At 38.7% G+C, this 18,923-nt stretch overlaps 1 protein-coding gene across 2 annotated transcripts in view; it reads right to left on the reverse strand.

Annotated features, from left to right (window-relative positions):
* The window catches only part of NCKAP1L (NCK associated protein 1 like), a 1,498,172-nt gene that overhangs the window by 1,084,896 nt on the left and 394,353 nt on the right, over positions 1–18,923 (reverse strand). For both annotated transcript variants that reach the window (XM_044083976.1, XM_044083975.1), the window contains one exon: positions 18,384–18,432. In XM_044083976.1, coding sequence (XP_043939911.1) covers positions 18,384–18,432 — 49 coding nt within the window. The remainder of the gene's footprint in view (positions 1–18,383; positions 18,433–18,923) is intronic.

Here is an 18,923-nt window from a genome sequence, read left to right on the forward strand (position 1 = left end):
GGTGCAATTGGCAGTCACCAATGGGTCAAGAGTGAATTACCTGCATTCAGATAAGAAGCCAGGTGATATCATGGCTTCTTAAATGAATGTTGATACTGGATTCACAATTCTAGTTAAGAACTCAGAGTGTTGGCAATTGTGGCAATCTCCTTTTTTGGTTCCTGACTTTGAGAAAATTGTTTTGGTCTTCAGCTGTGGATTGTGAGAGATGCCAGATTGGGCAATTGCCCAGGGAGCCAGATTATTTATCTATAGCTCTATGTACCTTCCAATGATACCTAGTACAGTCATAAGAAATTCCCATTTTTCCAGGTGTACTGCATTATCTAGATGTACATTCAATGAGCCCTGAATCTGGATCAATGGTCATTCTTTAAATGAACAATATTTAAACAAAGTAAACTGTCATTCTACAGTGTTTTAGAAGTTCATAGATTCATTGATTAGTACTAAACTAACTGCCCTTGCAAGCCATTTTAAGCCTAGCCAATTGTTCCCCGAGAGACTCAAACCCTGCACCTTGTGTTTGTAAGAAAAACACCATAACCATTAGGCCACCCTCCCAACCCTTAGTGAGATCAAATAAGAACCCATATCAATTTGCAAAGCCTGATCTGGAAGAAAATTTGTCACCTTCTTGAAATCCAAGAAAAACATGCATGGTCTTATGTAACAAGAGTTCTGTCTGTTTTGGAAAATACCCTTAGAAAAGGTTGTACTAATTACACTCCTAAGACATGCATACCCTGTCAGTCCTAGTATGTGCTCTTTGAATTTCTGAGAAATAGATGTACTGAACACACTCCTTAGGAATGCATGTTTCTATGTAATAACAGCCCTTTTAGATATAGAATGTATTCTTTTACTAGCAGAGAATGTAATCATTTTGAATTATCTGCCAAGGTAACTCAGTACTGGCCAGCTTTCAAAAGTTCGGAAGCCTTTTTCTTTATCTTTTTTTGACCGCTGACTGGTTGAGCATACTCTGAGAGGTAAGCCTGAAGCTATGGCAGGAAGTGAGTGTTCAGGCTTTTTCACTTCCATAAAGATGTAGAGGAAAGTTCCTGCAACTTTAATCATCTAGCAAGAGAAAACTCACAACCAACCATATAAAAACCTAATCCAACAACAACCAAAATATGTAGGTTGAAACCCACCTCAGTTATGCACAATCTGGAGGATGGCAGGTGGGTACTGCCACTGAGGCAGTGAAGAATTCAAACAACTGTTACAGGTAAGTAGCTGTCACACTACCCTTGTACATATCCTGTACCACTCTTACATACTTCTCTGCCACTCTCAACTTCCTCATACAATACCACAACTCTCTAGGCACCCTGTCATATGCTGTCTCTAAGTCCACAAAGACACAATGCAACTCCTGCTGACCTTCTCTGTACTTCTCCATCAACACTCTCAGAGCAAACATTGCATCTGTAGTGCTCTTTCCTGGCAGGAAACCATACTGCTGATCACTAATCATCATCTCCCTTCTTAACCTAGCTTCCACTACTCTTTCCCATAATTTCATGCTGTGGCTGATCAGTTTTATTCCTCTGTAGTTACTACAGCTCTGCCCATCACCCTTATTCTTAAAAATCGGTACCAAAACACTTTTTCTCCACTCCTCAGGCATCCTCTCACTTTCCAAGATTTCATTAAACAATCTGGTTAAAAATTCCACTGCCATTTCTCCTAAACACCTCCTAGCTTCCACAGGTATGTCATCTGGACCAACAGCCTTTCCATTCTTCATTCTCTTCATAGCTATCCTTACTTCCACCTTGCTAATCCATTGCACTTCCTGATTCACTATCCCCACATCCTCCAGCCTTCTCTCTCTCTCTCTTTCTCTCATTCCCTTCTTTCATCGGCCCCTCACAGTACTCCTTCCATCTGTTCAACACATTCTCCTTGCTAGTGAGTACATTTCCCTCATTATCCTTTATCACCCTTACCTGCTGCACATCTTTCCTAGCTCAGTCCCTTTGTCTAGCCATTCGGTACAAGTCCTTTTCTCCCTTACATAAAAGAAGATTTATACAGGGAGAATGTTCTTTGTGACCACTGACTTTAAAGATATTTTTTGTCATCCCACATGAGGTGGGTTTACAGTGGTTTAATGGGTGTCTTATTGAGAAAAGTTCATTTTTGAATGACAAAATGAATATGTTGATCACCTTGATGGAGGTGGTCTTGAGAAATAACTATGTTTTCTTTCAGGGAGAATATTACCATCAATCCACAGGAATGGCAGTGGGTGCAGCATGTACCCTGGGGTACTCTAATTTGGTAATAGCCACATTGGAATATAGATTCATACAGAATGCTACTTTTGTTAAAAAGTGGGGTTTATACAGTGGGTTTTGGGTTGATGTATGCATTTCTGGTGGGTAAATTGGGATGAGTTAGAAGACCTCATTGTTTATATTGACAGGACTAGAGATTACCTGTAAGGTAACCTATAATAAGTTATGCTACTTAGATATTATTATTAAGGACAGCTGTTCCAGTAAGGTAGTTTCTAATATTTACTAAACCCCCCCATCTACTCTAACTATTACACTATAGCAATTAACATTCTTATTTTCAAAAGAAAGCCCTGTCACTGGGGATGCACAAGCTAGTGCATTTCTTCGTGCCGGTCCCAAGCCCGGATAAATGGGGAGGGTTGTGTCAGGAAAGGCATCCGGCATAGAACATCTGCCAAATGAGATATGCGGAAAGCAATACAGATTTACATATTGGATCGGTCAAGGCCCGGGTTAACAATTGCCACCAGTACTGTTAGCCAACAGGGTGCTGGTGGAAATTGGGCTACTGTTGGCCGAAGGAGAAGAAGAGGGGGAAGGCATGTCCAAAGGCAGGAAGAGAGGAGAAAGGTTAGGAGTGTGGTAGTGAGGGTAGGAACTTTGAATGTTGGCAGCATGACTGGTATAGGGAGAGAGCTAGCTAATATGATGGACAGAAAGAAGGTTGATGTATTATGTGTCCAAGAGACCAGGTGGAAGGAAAGTAAGGCCAGGTGTATTGGAGGTGGGTTCAAATTGTTCTATCATGGTGTGGATGGGAGGAGAAATGTGGTGGGGGTTATCCTGAAGTAACAGTATACCAAGAGTGTTTTGGACGTGAAAAAGAGTGTCGGTAAGAGTGATGTTTATGAAGCTGGAAATTGATGGTGTAATGATGAATGTTGTTAGTACATATGCTCCGCAAGTTGGGTGTGCGATGGATGACAAAGAAATATTTTGGAGTGAGTTGGATGAAGTGGTGATGACTGTGCCCAAGGGTGAGAGAGTGGTGATCAGAGCAGATTTCAATGGGCATGTTGGTGAAGGGAACAGAGGGGATGAGGTATGGTGTTAAGGAAAGGAATGCAGGTGGTCAGATGGTAGTTGATTTTGCAAAAAGGATGGACGTGGCTGTGGGGAATACGTATTTTAACAAGAGGGAAGAGCATAGGGTGGCATACAAGAGTGGAGGAAGATGCACACAGGTGGATTATATCTTATGTAGAAGGGCCAATCTGAAGGAGATTGGGGACTGCAAAGTGGTGGCAGGGGAAAGTTTAGTTAGGCAGCATAGGATGGTGGTTTGTAGAATGACATTGGTGATCAAGAAGAGGAGGATGAGTATGAGGGCAGCACCAAGGATCAAATGGTGGAAATTGAAAAAAGGTAACTGTGAGGTGATGTTCAGGGAAGAGTTAAGACAGGCACTGGGTGGCAGTGAAGAGTTACCGAATAGCTGGGTAACTACAGCAGAGCTAGTAAGAGAGATGGCTAGAAAGGTGCTTGGTGTGACATCTGGAAAGAGGAAGGAGGACAAGGAAACCTGGTGGTGGAATGAAGAAGTACAGGAGACTATACCGAGAAAGAGGTTGGTGAAGAAGAAGTGGGATTGTCAAAGAGATGAAGAAAGTACACAAGAGTATAAGGAGATGAGGTGCACGGCAAAGAGAGAGGTGGCGAAGGCTAAGGATAAGGCATATGAAGAGTTGTATAAAAGGTTGGACACTAAGGAGGGAGAAAAGGACCTGTACGATTGGCTAGTCAGAGGGACCGAGCTAGTAAAGATGCGCAGCAGGTAATGGTGATAAAGGATAATGAGGGAAACATACTCACAAGCGAGGAGAGTGTTGAGCAGATGGAAAGAGTACTTTGAGGGGGTTGATGAATGAAGATAATAATAGGGAGAGAAGGTTGGATGATGTGCGGATAGTGAATCATGACATGCAGTGGATTAGCAAGGAGGAAGTAAGGATAGCTATGAAGAGGATGAAGAACGGAAGGCTGTTGGTCCAGATGACATACCTGTGGAAGCATGGAGGTGTTTAGGTGAAATGCCTGTGGAGTTTTTAACTAGATTGTTTAATGAAATCTTGGAAAGTGAGAGAATGCCTGAGGAATGGAGAAAAAGTGTTTTGGTACTGATTTTTAAGAATAAGGGTGATGTGCAGAGCTGTAGTAACTACAGAAAGATTAAACTGATCAGTCACAGCATGAAGTTATGGGAAAGAGTAGTGGAAGCTAGGTTAAGAAGGGACGTGATGATTAGTGATCAGCAGTATGGTTTCATGCCAAGAAAGAGCACTACAGATATGATGTTTGCTCTGAGAGTGTTGATGGAGAAGTATAGACAAGGTCAGAAGGAGCTGCATTGTGTCTTTGTGGATTTAGAGAAAGCATATGACAGGGTGCCTGGAGAGGAGTTGTGGTATTGTATGAGGAAGTCGGGAGTGTCAGAGAAGTATTTAAGAGTGGTACAGGATATGTATGAGGGTAGTGTTACAGCAGTGAGGTCTGCAGTGGGAGTGACAGATGCGTTTAAGGTGGAGGTGGGATTGCATCAAGGATCAGCTCTCAGCCCTTTCTTATTTGCAGTGGTGATGGACAGGTTGAGAGACGAGATCAGACAGGAGTCCCTGTGGACTATGATGTTTGCAGATGACATTGTGATCTGTAATGAGAATAGGGAACAGGTGGAGGAGACCCATGAGAGGTGGAGATATGCCCTAGAGAGAAGAGAAATGAAGGTCAGCAGGGCTAAGGCAGAATATGTGTGTGAATGAGAGGGAGGATAGAGGAATGGTGAGGATGCAGGGAGTAGAGGTGGCGAAGGTGGATGAGTTTAAGTACTTGGGATCAACAGTTCAGAGTAATAGTGAGTGTGGAAGAGAGGTGAAGAAGAGAGTACAGGCAGGATGGAGTGGGTGGAGAAGAGTGTCAGGAGTGATTTATGACAGACGAGTACCAGTAAGAGTGAAAGGGAAGGTCTACAAGAGGATAGTGAGACCAGCTATGTTATATGGGTTGGAGACAGTGGCACTGACAAAAAGGCAGGAGTCAGAGCTTGACGTGGCAGAGTTGAAGATGTTAAGATTTGCACTGGGTGTGACGAGGATGGACAGGATTAGGAATAAGTATATTAGAGGGTCAGCCCAGGTAGGAAGGTTTGGAGACAAAGCCAGAGAGGCAAGATTACTATGGTTTGCACATCTGCTGGAGGAGGGATGCAGAGTATATTGGGAAAAAGATGCTAAGGATGAAGCTGCCAGGTAACAGGAAAAGAGGAAGGCCTAAGATAAGGTTTATTGACGTGGTGAGGGAGGACATGCAGGTGGTTGGTGTGACAGAGCAAGATGCAGAGGACAGGAAGAAATGGAAACAGTTGATCTGCTGTGGCGACCCCTAAAGGGAGCAGCCAAAAGAAGAAGAAGACTTTAGACAGGTGTGATTTATCGGACATAGCTCAGGGTTAAGTTCATGCTCTTAATCCTACCAGTTCTGGTGTTACTGGTAAGAGAAAAAGGAATTCTTCACTTTTTGAGGATTTTCTGGACATTGATGATGAATATGAGGAGATGATTTCCATTTTCTATTCTCAGGTTTCTGATTCTGCTTCTGAGAAGACTTTATCCAGAATGAATTAGTTGTTTCAGTGAGATAAAATTGATCTTCTGCTGTCTTTAAAGAAGTATTATAATTTATTACAACTGGAATATCCAGAACCCATTCCAGTTCCTCCTGTTCTTTCAGCTTTGGAAAATGTTTTATTACAGCCTGTAACTTCCTGATAGCCAATCTGCTGCTCTTAAGAAAGCAGATAGACTGCATAAAGTTCCTTAATCTTCTAAGTTTTATTTTCTAAAACCAGATCTGACCCAGCAGTGATTCCCTTGGTAAATCCTGCTATTGCTAAACATCTAGCAAATGCTAAATCCCTCCTCTGGCAAGAATGGAAAGCATTTGAATTATTTGGAAAAAAAGTGTATTCCTCTGTTACACTTAATTCCCAATTATCAAGCTCATATGGCAATGTTATGCTTGTTTCTTTTAAGAATATGTGGCACAATGTAGCGGTTTTCCCCTTGCCTGAGGAAAAATTGTCTTTGTGTGATCTTATTGCTTCTGTGAATCAAGTGACTAATCACTCTTTCAAGTGTGCTCATAAATCAGCTGATGTCACTGCTACTTGATCTGTTATGAGAAAGCATGCTTGGTTGCATATACAAAACTTTCCAGAGGATGTCAAAACAGAGTTTTACTCTCCCTTAGATAGAGAGATTGTGTTTGGATCATCTGCTGCAGAGATCCTTAAAAATTGTGATAAGAGAGGGAAGCTGATTTAGGGAATTTCTCAGATTTTTCTATCATTCTGCACCATACCATAAAAAGCAAAATAAGCAGACACAGCAAGCTGCTGGTTAGCAAACTTTTATAAACAATGGCAAGGGGGTCACCAAAAAGAAAGGAGGATCCCCCAAGAAAAAGAGACAGTCTAACAATTCTGAATTACTATATACAGAATTTTCCTCCCTCTCACCCTGGCAAGCCTTTAATTCTTCCTCAAACTCTGTGTCTCCATATTTGGCAAAAGATTGTCACAGGCAAAAGGGTTCTGAAAATTATTCATCAGGGATACAGATGGCAGTGGGAATCTCTCCCTCCTTTTCACTGGATTTCTTCTCATCTACCAGATGAAACTTTATTCCCTCCAGTCATTCATCATCTACTAACTCACAGGGTGATAGAAGCTGTCCTTTCTCAAAAAGGAAAATGTTTTTATTCAATAATGTTTCTGATACCAAGGAAAGAAGATTCATGGAGGTCAGTTTTGCATTTATTTTCTTTAAACCAGCTTGTGAAAGTTCCAAAGTTCATAATGCTATCCCTTCTTGCCTGATACTGCTCTTTCCCCCTGTAGGTTTTTTAGCGACCCTACATTTAAAGGGTACTTATCACATTTTTATAGCACCAGATTTAAAACATTTATGGTTTTCTGTGTCTGGATCACATTTTCAATTCTCTGCATTACCCTTTGGGTTATCCACTACTCCAAGGGTATTCACAAAGTGTCAAGCTCCTGTGATACTCTACTGCAGATTGCAGGCTATTCATCATTTGTCTTATTTAGATTACTTGATTATCTTTGCAAGTCTTTAACAAAGTGTCAGGAATCTCTTATTTGGAAAAAAGATCTGCTTCACAGACTGAGGTTTCAAGAGAACATCCAAAGGTCTTGCTTGACCCCTCACATTATTTTTTTCCTCAGTTCAAGCAGCTATTCTTTCACAGAAAATGTAGATTGATATGTAGAATTTTACCTGCATTTTCACTCAAATCAGGGCCTCAGCAGGATAATTTCTCAGAATACTAGGATTCATAGCATCACTGATTCTCACAATTCCCTTAGCCATGGTTCACATGAGAAAAATTCACTGGCACCTAAAATCAGTATGGTTCCAACAAAAACATCCTTTGACATTCCAGATTACTGTTTTGGGACTTGTGAAAATGGATCTCCTCTAGCAAAGAGTATATTTTTCTGACTCCAGGTCTCACATTTCCCCTTCCAGCTCCAGCACAGTCTGTAACTACAGATGCCTCAGACTTTGGTTTGAAGCATTGTCTATGGGATCAAAACTGTAAGGTTACTGGAACAAAAAATACAGACCAAAACATATAAACATAAAAGTGCTGTTGTCAGTAATAAATGCCCTCATCTGTCTCAGTCATCTATGGCCCCCAGAACAATTACAATTGGTTACAGACAACAGCAAAGTAATGCAGTGCATAAATACGTAGATGGGAATCAGATCTTATTCTCTGTACAGAGTAGTAGCTGTGGAAGCATGTGCTTATGTTTTTCTGCACAATCTCACTCTGCAGGTATCTTACATTCTGTCAGAGCAAAATTTTGTTAATGACAAGTTGAGCAGGACCAACACAGACCCTCACAAATGGAAAATGAATCAGGGGATCTTCAAGGAATTGATTCAGCTCTGGGGAGCAACTCCAATAGATTACAACAATCAAATGGTAAAATTCTGGTCCAGGATTCCATGAACTGCAAAGTGCCTGTATGCTTTTCCACACATTCCACTGATGTTCATAGATTCATAGTTTAGTACTAGGCTAATTGCCCTTGCGAGACATTTTAAGCCTAGCCAGTTATCCCCTGTGAGATTCAAACCCTGTACCTTGTGTTTGTAAGGCAAACACCTTAACCATTAGGCCAGCCTCCCAACCCCCTCTTAAATCTTATAGGTTCAAAGTCATTCTGAAGATTCAGAAGTGACTCACTTTTGGCCCAAGCAGCAGTGGTTCTCCCTTCTTTTTGAAATGGAAAGGACAATTACCACATGATATCTCAAAGTCTGAGACTACTCCCTCTAGACAGGGGGTGTTTAATGTACCCCAACATGAAATGACTTCAACTAACTGCCTGAATAATAGAGCTTTAACACATTTTAAGCACCTGTTTTCTGAGTATGTGAATCAGGTATGAAACGAAGCATGGAAACCTGCTACTAGAAAGTTTTATATTAGCAAATGAAAAAGATGTTCTAATCTGTGCCAAGACTACAACAGAAACTTTTAGGGATAGTTTTTTTTTTTGGTTCTACAATATTTGTATGAGTTATTTTCCTCTGGCATCTTACTCCTAAGAAGTAAGGATAATGATTAAATGGAGATAGAGTGGGGAGGAGTTTGGAAGTATATAATGGTAGTTTTAGTTGTAGTGAATATGGTTGGGAATTAGTTGTAGGTTAGGGAAGTGGAGTGAGCCTAAGCATAGTGAGGGTGAACAGAGTGGTTTCATCCAGCAGTAAAAGTTCAAGTCAGGTTAGTGAAAGACCAACCAGGGACAGGTGGCACAGGGTTGCTTCACATCAAGAGGTTCTTCGGTTCGATTCTTGGCTGGGGTGCCTTCTGTGCAGAGTCTGCATGTCCTCCCTACATTTGCATGGGTTTCCTCTGGGTGATCTGGTTTTCTCCCACATTTCAAAGACATGCATCTGGAGAGGTTCTCCCCAGGCCTCCACTGAAAATGGGCTCTGTCCCAGTTGGACTTTCCCCAGTAAACAAATGTTGAGTAAATAAATAAATAGATAAACAACATGCAAGCAAATTTCAAGTGAAGTGGTGCTGTACAGTCTGGTAGTATATTTGTCAGCACAGATAGCTAGTATATCCCCAGAAGTAATACATTATAGATGGAGGAGTCGAACTCTCCAAGGCTTATTGTTTGAACAGCTTGAGGGTTGCAAATAGCTTGCATTGTGCTGTTTTATGGTGTATTACTTAGTACTATATGATGAGAAGATAATGCTTAAGGTTTAAGCTTATGTAAGTGATCTGTCACCCAAGACATAGACTGCTGAAACTTTGAAAAGGACTCTGCAGAGATAAGAAAGTGATCTAAATAAGGAAAAATTCTTTGCAAAATGTAGAAAAGAGGGCTGAAAATATTGAGAGATTCCTCATATCAGCTTATGCCTGTCATCATATTTTTGATAATTTCTATAGCAGATTGACAAAAAACTAAATCTGTAGCCAAAGGAGAAATTCAAATCTCATTTTACACATCTTCTGGGATGGTCTGAGAATGCAGTCAGACAAAGCTCCTCAAAACAGTATCAGTGGCCATAGCCCTGGAAGAAGTATTAACAGTCATACACACACTTTGAATAATGAGTTGTGACCTGTGTAATGAAAGAAACTAAACTGTCTAAAGCAGATTTTCTCACAAAAAGAACCATTCCTCATACTTTCAGAATTAGTCAGAATAAACTTTAACAGATAAGCCGGACAATTCAAAATTCTGAAAATCAAAGTTGTAGAACTATACACTTTCCTCGTAGTTAACAATTTTCCCGTCCTTGTTAGAAAGTGTATGATTGGTAAATGTTTAGCAGCAATAGGATTAGCTAAAGCTATAGCTGCTGGGTCAGGTTTGGGGTTAAGCAATAAAAACATAAAAGAGTGAGGAAAGTTACACAATCTGACTTTTTAGTGCCAGAAAGCTGGCTATCCGGAAAATAGCAAGCAGTGGCACACTGATCCTATAGTGTTGATATAACAGGAGGAATAGGGGAAGGTTCTGGAAAGTCCATTTGTAAAAGCTCATAGTATTTTTTGAGGGACTGAGAAACCTCGAGTTCTCCCACTAAAACGTGGCACATTCTGGAAGCAGTCTCAGAAAAGTAGAATCTCTCAAAGGGAGAAGTAGATACCATGCTGTCCCATGAATCTGAATCAGAAATATGAGGAGAAAACCCTGCATCTGTCCCTTCATCTTCCTGTCCTGATTCATGTATCCTCTTTTCTTTTACCAGAAGCCATATTATAAGAAGATCAATAACATGAATTAGACCCTGAGCCAGACCTAATAAACTACTCCTGTCCAGGGACATTTGAGCAGGACCAGATACATGTTTAGCTTTCAGTCTATTTTTGAAAGGAAAGGTGGGGCCAACATGGTTGTTAGTGACAGCAGCAGCTTCCCCAGGGATAGACACAACATTATGACTAGACAGGGAAGACTTCCCTGCCCCCCCTTCTCCCATGACCGACAAGAGTGTCTCTCCCTTGCCCACTGAGGGAACCTCAACAGCTGCAGAGGACATGGCTAATTGCCAGGTTGATAGTGGCTGTACGTGCTACACCACAGGGATCCAAGATCAAAGATGAGCAGTCTGCGAAACCAGGTTCAGCCACCTGCGGACGGGACAAATTACTAGTCTGCTGTGGCAGTAAATGCTGTTTGGTTAGCTTCTTCCTTTTGAGGCTGGAAGTAGGACTGATGATGGGACCAGTAGTTTATTCAATGGTCAGGCTAAAAATGGCGCCTCTTTCCCAGGGAAAACAAGCAGCACAAGCAGGTAAAAATTTAAAGTTGTAAAAAGTCGCTTTCGCAATACAAAGTGTAAAGCATTTTAATACATTTTGCCACCCCGAAAAAGTAAAATCAACACAATTTTGCTAGAGAAAACTAATTTTTAACTGTTTTAACAACTTTTAAATTGACAGGAAAAGTATGGTCCATGTAAAAGTGTAATTTAGTACTCAAGATAGTCCATTAAAACACAAACTCTTAGAAGAAAATAACTTTCCTAAAAAGGAAAGTGCAAATAAACAATAAATATTTAAATGCAGAAGATATTTCCCCAAGGGAAACTCACCTGCCCAGCAATGAAACAGCACAAGCTGATATCTGACCATCAGTCCTTTAAATCAAGCAGAGGATGTCTTCCTTCAGTGTCCAGAAAGCTCTGAAGGGCTTGGTGCTCAAACCTGTTATTTTGGGCATCTTAACCTGAGCCGGCTAATGGCATTAGCTTGTGGAAGGTGCTCAGAAACTTTACAAGCTGTTCATCTGCTATATCCTTGGCTTGATATAACCTATATAGCTAGGGCAACTGAAGTAGTGATTGATATGATGAACATACGCTTTTTCTTTTTTAGAACTGAGTGAAAGACCACCACCCTTATTTACTCCTCAGCTTAGCCAGAAGATGGCAGCAGGTGCCAAAATAGCTAGCTATACCTCTGCAACCAATTAGGGATTCATTGTCTGTTGCATTATTTGATCTGATATGCTCGTAAGTAATATATTTGGAGACTGATAACTTCCAAACCTTAATTCCAGTCTTGGTCACAGGCCTCTGATTACGGAGGGGTTTCAGACTTGCTTAATACCATAGACTTTTGAGTAAAACCAAGTCTAAGGATAAGCCTAATACCTTAGGGTTATGAGACTGAAGCTAGGTTTAAGGATAATGATATTTATGCCTAGTACTACAAGCATTTACTGCTGTAATTTGGTAACCATTTCGCTGCTTTAAAATTTTACGTAAGTTGCTGGTTTTCATTGTCTCTGCAGAGAGATGATGTTAGATGCGGGATGAAGGAAAGTAGCTATTTGAACTAGTGCATGAATACAAGGGAGAGGGTGTCAGATGAAGAAGAGTAGGAAAGGAGCTATTTAAATTGGCGCATGATCATAACACAGAGTCCAGCTATTCTGTGAGTTTCAGATAACTAGCTTTTAGGGACTGTACCTCCTTCACCAAAGGCAGTCAGTCTCAGTAGAAAATCCCAAAGACAAGACAATGTGACATATATCTTTCACGGGTAAGGATGCTATAAAATAAAAGAAAATTTTAGCTGTCAAAAGCCCTGTTCTCTTCAATATCCAGCTAGTAATTATCAGTTGACCACAAATTACCAGGGAATGCTGGAGAAAGTTACACACATTACTTTTCAGACATGTATACCTATACTGGTTTAAATTTCAGATCGAATTTACATCATTACTTTACAGAAATATATAGATACACTGCTTTAAATTTCACATTGAATTTATGTCATTACTTTGCAGAAATATATACATACACTGCTTTAAATTTCACATTAAATTTATGTCATTACTTTACAGAAATATGTACATACACTGCTTTAAATTTAACATTGAATTTACATCACTACTTTACAGAAATATATACATACACTGCTTTAAATTTCACATTGAATTTACATCATTACTTTACAGAAATATATACATTCACTGCGTTAAATTTTACACTAAATTTATGTTAGCTATTTTTACCACATAGACCATATCAATGAACGCTCACTGAAAGCATTGCTGCCGAAGCATTAAACTGCAATTCAATATACAGCAGATGCTCTTCTTAAAGTAAAAAAAAAGTTCTGCCAAATGCTTTAAATGTTGGTTCTCATCTAGCAGAATTAAGCAAGTGTACATAGACAATGACAATCTGTAAAGGCATGAAATGATTAAAGCAACCACAAAAGCCACAGACATATTACTGTTCCTAGTTTTGGAGAAATCTGTCCCAAAAGATGCATTGCATAACATTACAGGCAAGCCAAAGTCTACGCTTCCTTAGTTGAATTTCTAACTCCTAATGTCAATCCAGATTTTTTTTTTCTGTTTTAAAACTTTCTCAGAAAATAATTCTTTCCAGCAGCTAAAACTAATGATAATGATCCACGCGGCAGTGAGCTGTTTAGGAGGACTGGAAACATTCGCCTCTAAGTGTGACACAAAGGATTAGCAGATTATACATGTTTAAAAACATAGACGTTTACATGGCAAAACAAAATAAAGGTATGAGTGCAACATTATTTATATCATTCACAGTTTAACATGTTTATTCATAGCTGTTAAATTCACTTTAAACAACAAAAATTACAATTACGTCAATAAATGCAGCTTGCAGTTCCATTCAAATAGCAACTGTTTCCTTCTGTCCTAGATCCAGACTGTTTTGGGCAAACACTGCCAGAGCATCAAGATGTCTCCTGTTCAAAAGAGATAATTGTCTCCAATTTCCTTATTTAAGGGTGATTACATCTGACCTGTCTGAATAACTTTGCTATTCAATTAAGTTGTTTTACATGTGAGATGTAGCTCCTTTTTGGAGAGGGAAAATTGAAATGTGGATTCTGATTAGGACCCAGAGAAAATACAATAATCAACTTGCCAGATTTGGCTGCATAGCTATATTTTGTTTATCTTGCTATATATTACATGGGCTTTAAATCCCCCAAGCAGTTATCTTCTGTTGATATAATAAAATATTTTCTAGTATTTATTTATGTTTGTATACTGGGGTAGTGCACTGATTGCAAAGGATCAATTTCAGACACAGCCCAAGTGAATATAATCACAAGCTAAATAGCTAGCAATGTACACTTGCAAAAAAAAATCAGTTTCACACAATATATACTATATACGAACGTAAGATATAATGTTAAATGAGGAAGGCGGGAAAGAAGCCCAATAGGCACAAAATGTGGAGCTAGGAAATAGGCAAGCTGAAAGGTTTGAACAAGGTTAGGTTATCTGTCCTCCCTATACGTTCTAGCAGTAGGCTTGTTTATGGAGATAAGCTTTTAACTGTGATATGAATCTGGAGAAAGAAGAGCAGTCTGTTATGTAGTGGGGCAGGTAGCTCCAACATTTTGGCCATAGAATAGGGAAGTTACAGTTAGTGAAATGGAATATAGTTTTTAGGAACTAGCAGTATGGGTCTTGATTGGGTCAGACTTCTCAGACTGTACAAAAGGGTTTTTGTAGTGGGTTTAACTAAAAGGTGAGAGACAGTTTCAAGATGTATTACTTTAAACAGTGGTGAACCTAGTAAAAGGTTAGCCCTTTGTTTTGATTGGTAACCATTTTGCTTTTCTGACTGTAAGACACTGAAGATCATGAGAGTAAGAGTTTGTGATGAAGTGGATTATTTTGTGTGAGATGGTCTAGGGAGTGGATGTAAATTATATGGATGTAATATGCAAAAAATGGTGTAACAGCTCCAAATAGAAATTATAAATCCAAAAATGACCCTCAGCTCTTAAATAGCCCCTCTCACTATACCTCTTGAGTTTCAACAAGGAAGGATAGCTTCCTGTCACCTAAAGTGTCATTCTCCTAGCATGTACTTTGATATTTAAGCTCCTGAGCATTAAATGCTACCTATCATTAACAAGTATACCAAAATCAAAAGTCTCCAATAAGTCCCTTCACTCTGTGTCCATCTCAGACTTACTGATAAATTCTCAATATTCTTTGGTTATGGAATTCTTATAGCAGTGTGCTAATACCACAGCTGTTAAATATAGCTAGATGCAGTTGCAGAAGAAGAGTAATATGATGGTTAGAAATTGAATTCACTAATATTCCTTCCCATAACCATCAAAAGGAAATGTAATACTATATTTTGGCAAAATGATAGCAAAGTCGTTTGCTTTATGTAGAAAAAAACATTATTTTTACTTTATCAGTTATGATTTTCTTGTTCACTCTACAATGACTGGACTTCCCACAAGTATTACTTTGCAACATATCTTGGCCAAGATCAGGCCCCTGTAGACCAATCCACTTACCTCAATTCAAATAAAATAAAAAAGAAATAAATTAAATCAACATTTACAAGATATTCTTGCAGCCGTTTGACTTAACTGATTGAACTGCATTCCAGTCTTTTTCAAGGTGACATTAATCCCACATTAGTTTTCAGTACTGAATAAGCAGTATTGATGAAAACGGTATAGTATTCTGTTAAAACTTGAAAATATAAAGAATATATCTATTTCTGTTTTTATTTATTTTTCAGCTGACTTATGTGCTATAATAGTAGTTATATTTGCTGTAGAAGGGTAGCTTCCATGTTTTCCTGTTTACATAATAGCAATAGTACCCAAAGATCCATTCTACTTATATAATTAAAAAAATCAATTATTTGACTTTCAGTATAGCACCCTGACGGTAACTCCTTAATCCATTAATTCATGTAATTCTGATTCAATTTAATGAAACAGTTAAACCAGCGGCAGGATTATTTTCTACTACCTGAAGATGTAGATGAGTAGTTGTGTTAATATGATGAAAAGGATTTCTGCAGCTATGCCTAAACTGGCAGAAACATCAAGAGTCCAGACTATACATGTGGTTTTGATATACTAGCGAGCTATGAATCATGATTACTACATATTAAATATTATGGCACAGAAGGCTTGAAAGTTGCCCTGGATTGAATTTTAGATGAAATTAAAAAAAAAGTAAATATTAAAATTCAGAACATCAGTGGAAAGCTAGACAACCGCATATTTGCACCAAATGCTAGAAACCAATAGGTTGATGACATTTTGATCAGCCACTCTGACAAGAACCAGTTTAAAATAAGTCATTGAAAACTAGTCTATAAATATAGAAACCAGGTTAGAATTAACACAAGACCAGCAAAGAGATAGTGAAGACAGGACAAGAATTAAAAAAAAAAACATTGTGGGGATTCAAGAGCATCTAGAGAGCAATGACTGTTACCAGTTTGCCTACTGCTATTACATAAAAAATACAAAGATCAGCATCTGCTGCCTGCCTTTATCCCTATATTATGCAGAATCAGGATTATACATTGTTTATGGCTCTCCTGGAAACAAGCTTGGGAGATGCTCCTAAATTAATACATCTCGGTCAGGGTGGTTTTTGGAGTGGGGGAGGGGTTGGCAAATACTTGACAACATCTTAAAAATGTAGTTATGCATGAAGATCTGAAGAATAATGGCCAATTTAGACTTTCTATATGCAGAAAAAACTTTTGATCAAGCCGAGTGGCCTAATCTCAAGCAGGTTTTTTTATATACAGAGGCATCAGGCAGGGATGCTCATTATTCCCATTCTCCTTGTGCATTTTACTTACATCCTCTAGAAAGTACAATATGAAACTCAGGACTTAGGGTAGTTTGACTTCAGGGGGCCCATGCTAAGATCACTCTTTATGCTTAGATTATATCAGATTTATTTAATCTTCTACAGGAATAAAGAAATTTTAGGACTATAAAATAAAACCAGATCTCTCAAAATTGATTTTGCAGAGGTCAGTAAGTAAATACCGCCTTCAGTGGACTGTCCATGATATGGATTATTTTAGAATATGGTTTGATCCACTTTTGCCTTATTAGTTGACAAAACATATCCTGATCCGATAGGTAAAATTAAAAAGGTGGTTAGATCTTAGTAGCTGGTTCCTTTCCAACTGAACCAAACAATCTATGCATTAAACCTCACTGTACTCCTTTTATTGAATGCATTCCAGTCTTCTTGTTTCATTATCTTAAGTTTTTTTAAGGAATTAAGAAAGTCAGAGATCTCCATTGTGATGAGGCAAAACACAAGATCCTTTGAGGAAAAAAAAGTGATTCTCAGGAGAGAAATAGGAGGATGAGTGGTACAGAGATATTTGAGGGCTACTAATATCAAATGATGTTCCAGATGTAGCCTTGGAGGTTAAAGTGGTTTGGAAATAACCTCTATTTTCTTCCATTCCGCTATAGGATCATGATGATAGGAATGGAATCTTGAAATGCTGGAGGCAACATGTTAGAGCACATAAATATGTGGACTTAGCCCTGTCTGTATTGAGGCAATTATTTAAAAAGCAGAATACGATGGTTGTTTGAATACAGTGAACACATATGTTTTTAGATCCAGGTATACTGGTTTTGAAATGAGCATCTCTTGGAGACAGAAAAAAGATCCAAATGATTGTCTCGGAACAGTTTAGACAGACAGATGCGTGCTTCAACTGACAATGATTCAAGGGGCGTTTCTCTCTTAGAAAAAACTTTAAATTTAAGATTCTATGGACTTATTGCTGTGAGTAGGGAGTTGAGGGTATTTTACCTTCTGGTGAAACACCAATACAATTTACAACATCTGTAGCTGATGCAAGCAGGAATTCATAGCAGTGAAAGATATGATTAGCAGAGTACATAAGGCCGTAGGGGTGGTGAACATGAAAACTGTTGATAAATGTAGGAATTCTAAGACTTTTATTCTAGGTAAATTAATATCCTAGAAACATGGCTATGAATATCTTACTTAGCAAGGTAAGGTTTAAAATCTGTGAGATTTAAGAAATTCACCTGGAGGCTCCCTGTTATATTTATACTCCAGCACATATGCTTCACATGTTTCTCCATGTTTCTGATCCATGTAGACAATGTCAGCTCAAGGAATAGTAGCCTGGGGCAATGTATTTTCACATAGATCTAATTTGTAGTTATTTACAGATGATCACATTGTACTAAACAATATTTTTGAAAAATCCACTGAACTAGTAAAGCTGTGCATGCTACTGGAAAGATATTAGGTACTTTGTATGACTAGAAATCAGGAGAAGCTTTTCTTCTTGACAATAACTGCTGTTTAAAAAAAATAAAACTGTTGCAAAAATCTGGAAATCTGTGATACCATCTTCAATTCAGCCAGTCAAAACATTAATGAATAAGATAGTTGGCTGGGAAGGGATTGTGCTACCATGGCACCAGTGGTAGAACCACTTACATGCATGAATGCCACATTTCAATTAATGGGATCACAGTCAAGACAATAGTAAGGAGCTTTATCTGACTGAACTGGAGTGGGCATAGAAGGGTTAGAGATCCCCCAGTAGGTTATCTCTGCTTATGAAGGTGAATTTCACATGATTATTATCGGAGGGGGAAATAAATATTTTTTGTAATAAAAAAAAAAGCCTCAATTATTTTAAAAAACATGTTACTACTCACTGACAATCCAACGTTCCATAATGTCCACTGACAAACATTCACAGGCCATCTGTAAAAAAGAGATTCAGTAATTTGTCAGTGCCTTTTCCATGGTGAATATGATTTTAAATACCACTACATATATATTTGCTCATAAAAAAATATTTGTCAAAATGGCTGGATAATTAAACATATTTCAGACTTCCCCAACATTTTATATGTATTACTTTCATTATTTTTCTTTCAGTAAAAGAATGTTTTTGCATTATCTTACACACTCACACGAGTTCTGTAGGTTACGGTATGAGAGGCAAGCACGGGGCTTCTCATCGTGTACTTTAAGCCATTTCTATATGACCCTCAACAAGACTGTTAGGCACAAAAAATCAAGCATAACAGATGAAGTTTTGTAGTATATCTCATATAAAAAATATCTAATAAAATGAACTAGGCACAAAGAACTTAGAAAATTCAAACAAATAGACAAGACAGCAAGCCAGGCTGTACAGAAATTCAATGAGCAGGCAGTTCGAACACAATAACTTTAAGCGCTTTTCGTTT

Source organism: Protopterus annectens, chromosome 9.part0, assembly GCF_019279795.1.
Source record: "Protopterus annectens isolate FY-2018-M chromosome 9.part0, PAN1.0, whole genome shotgun sequence".
Lineage (NCBI taxonomy): Eukaryota > Metazoa > Chordata > Ceratodontiformes > Protopteridae > Protopterus > Protopterus annectens.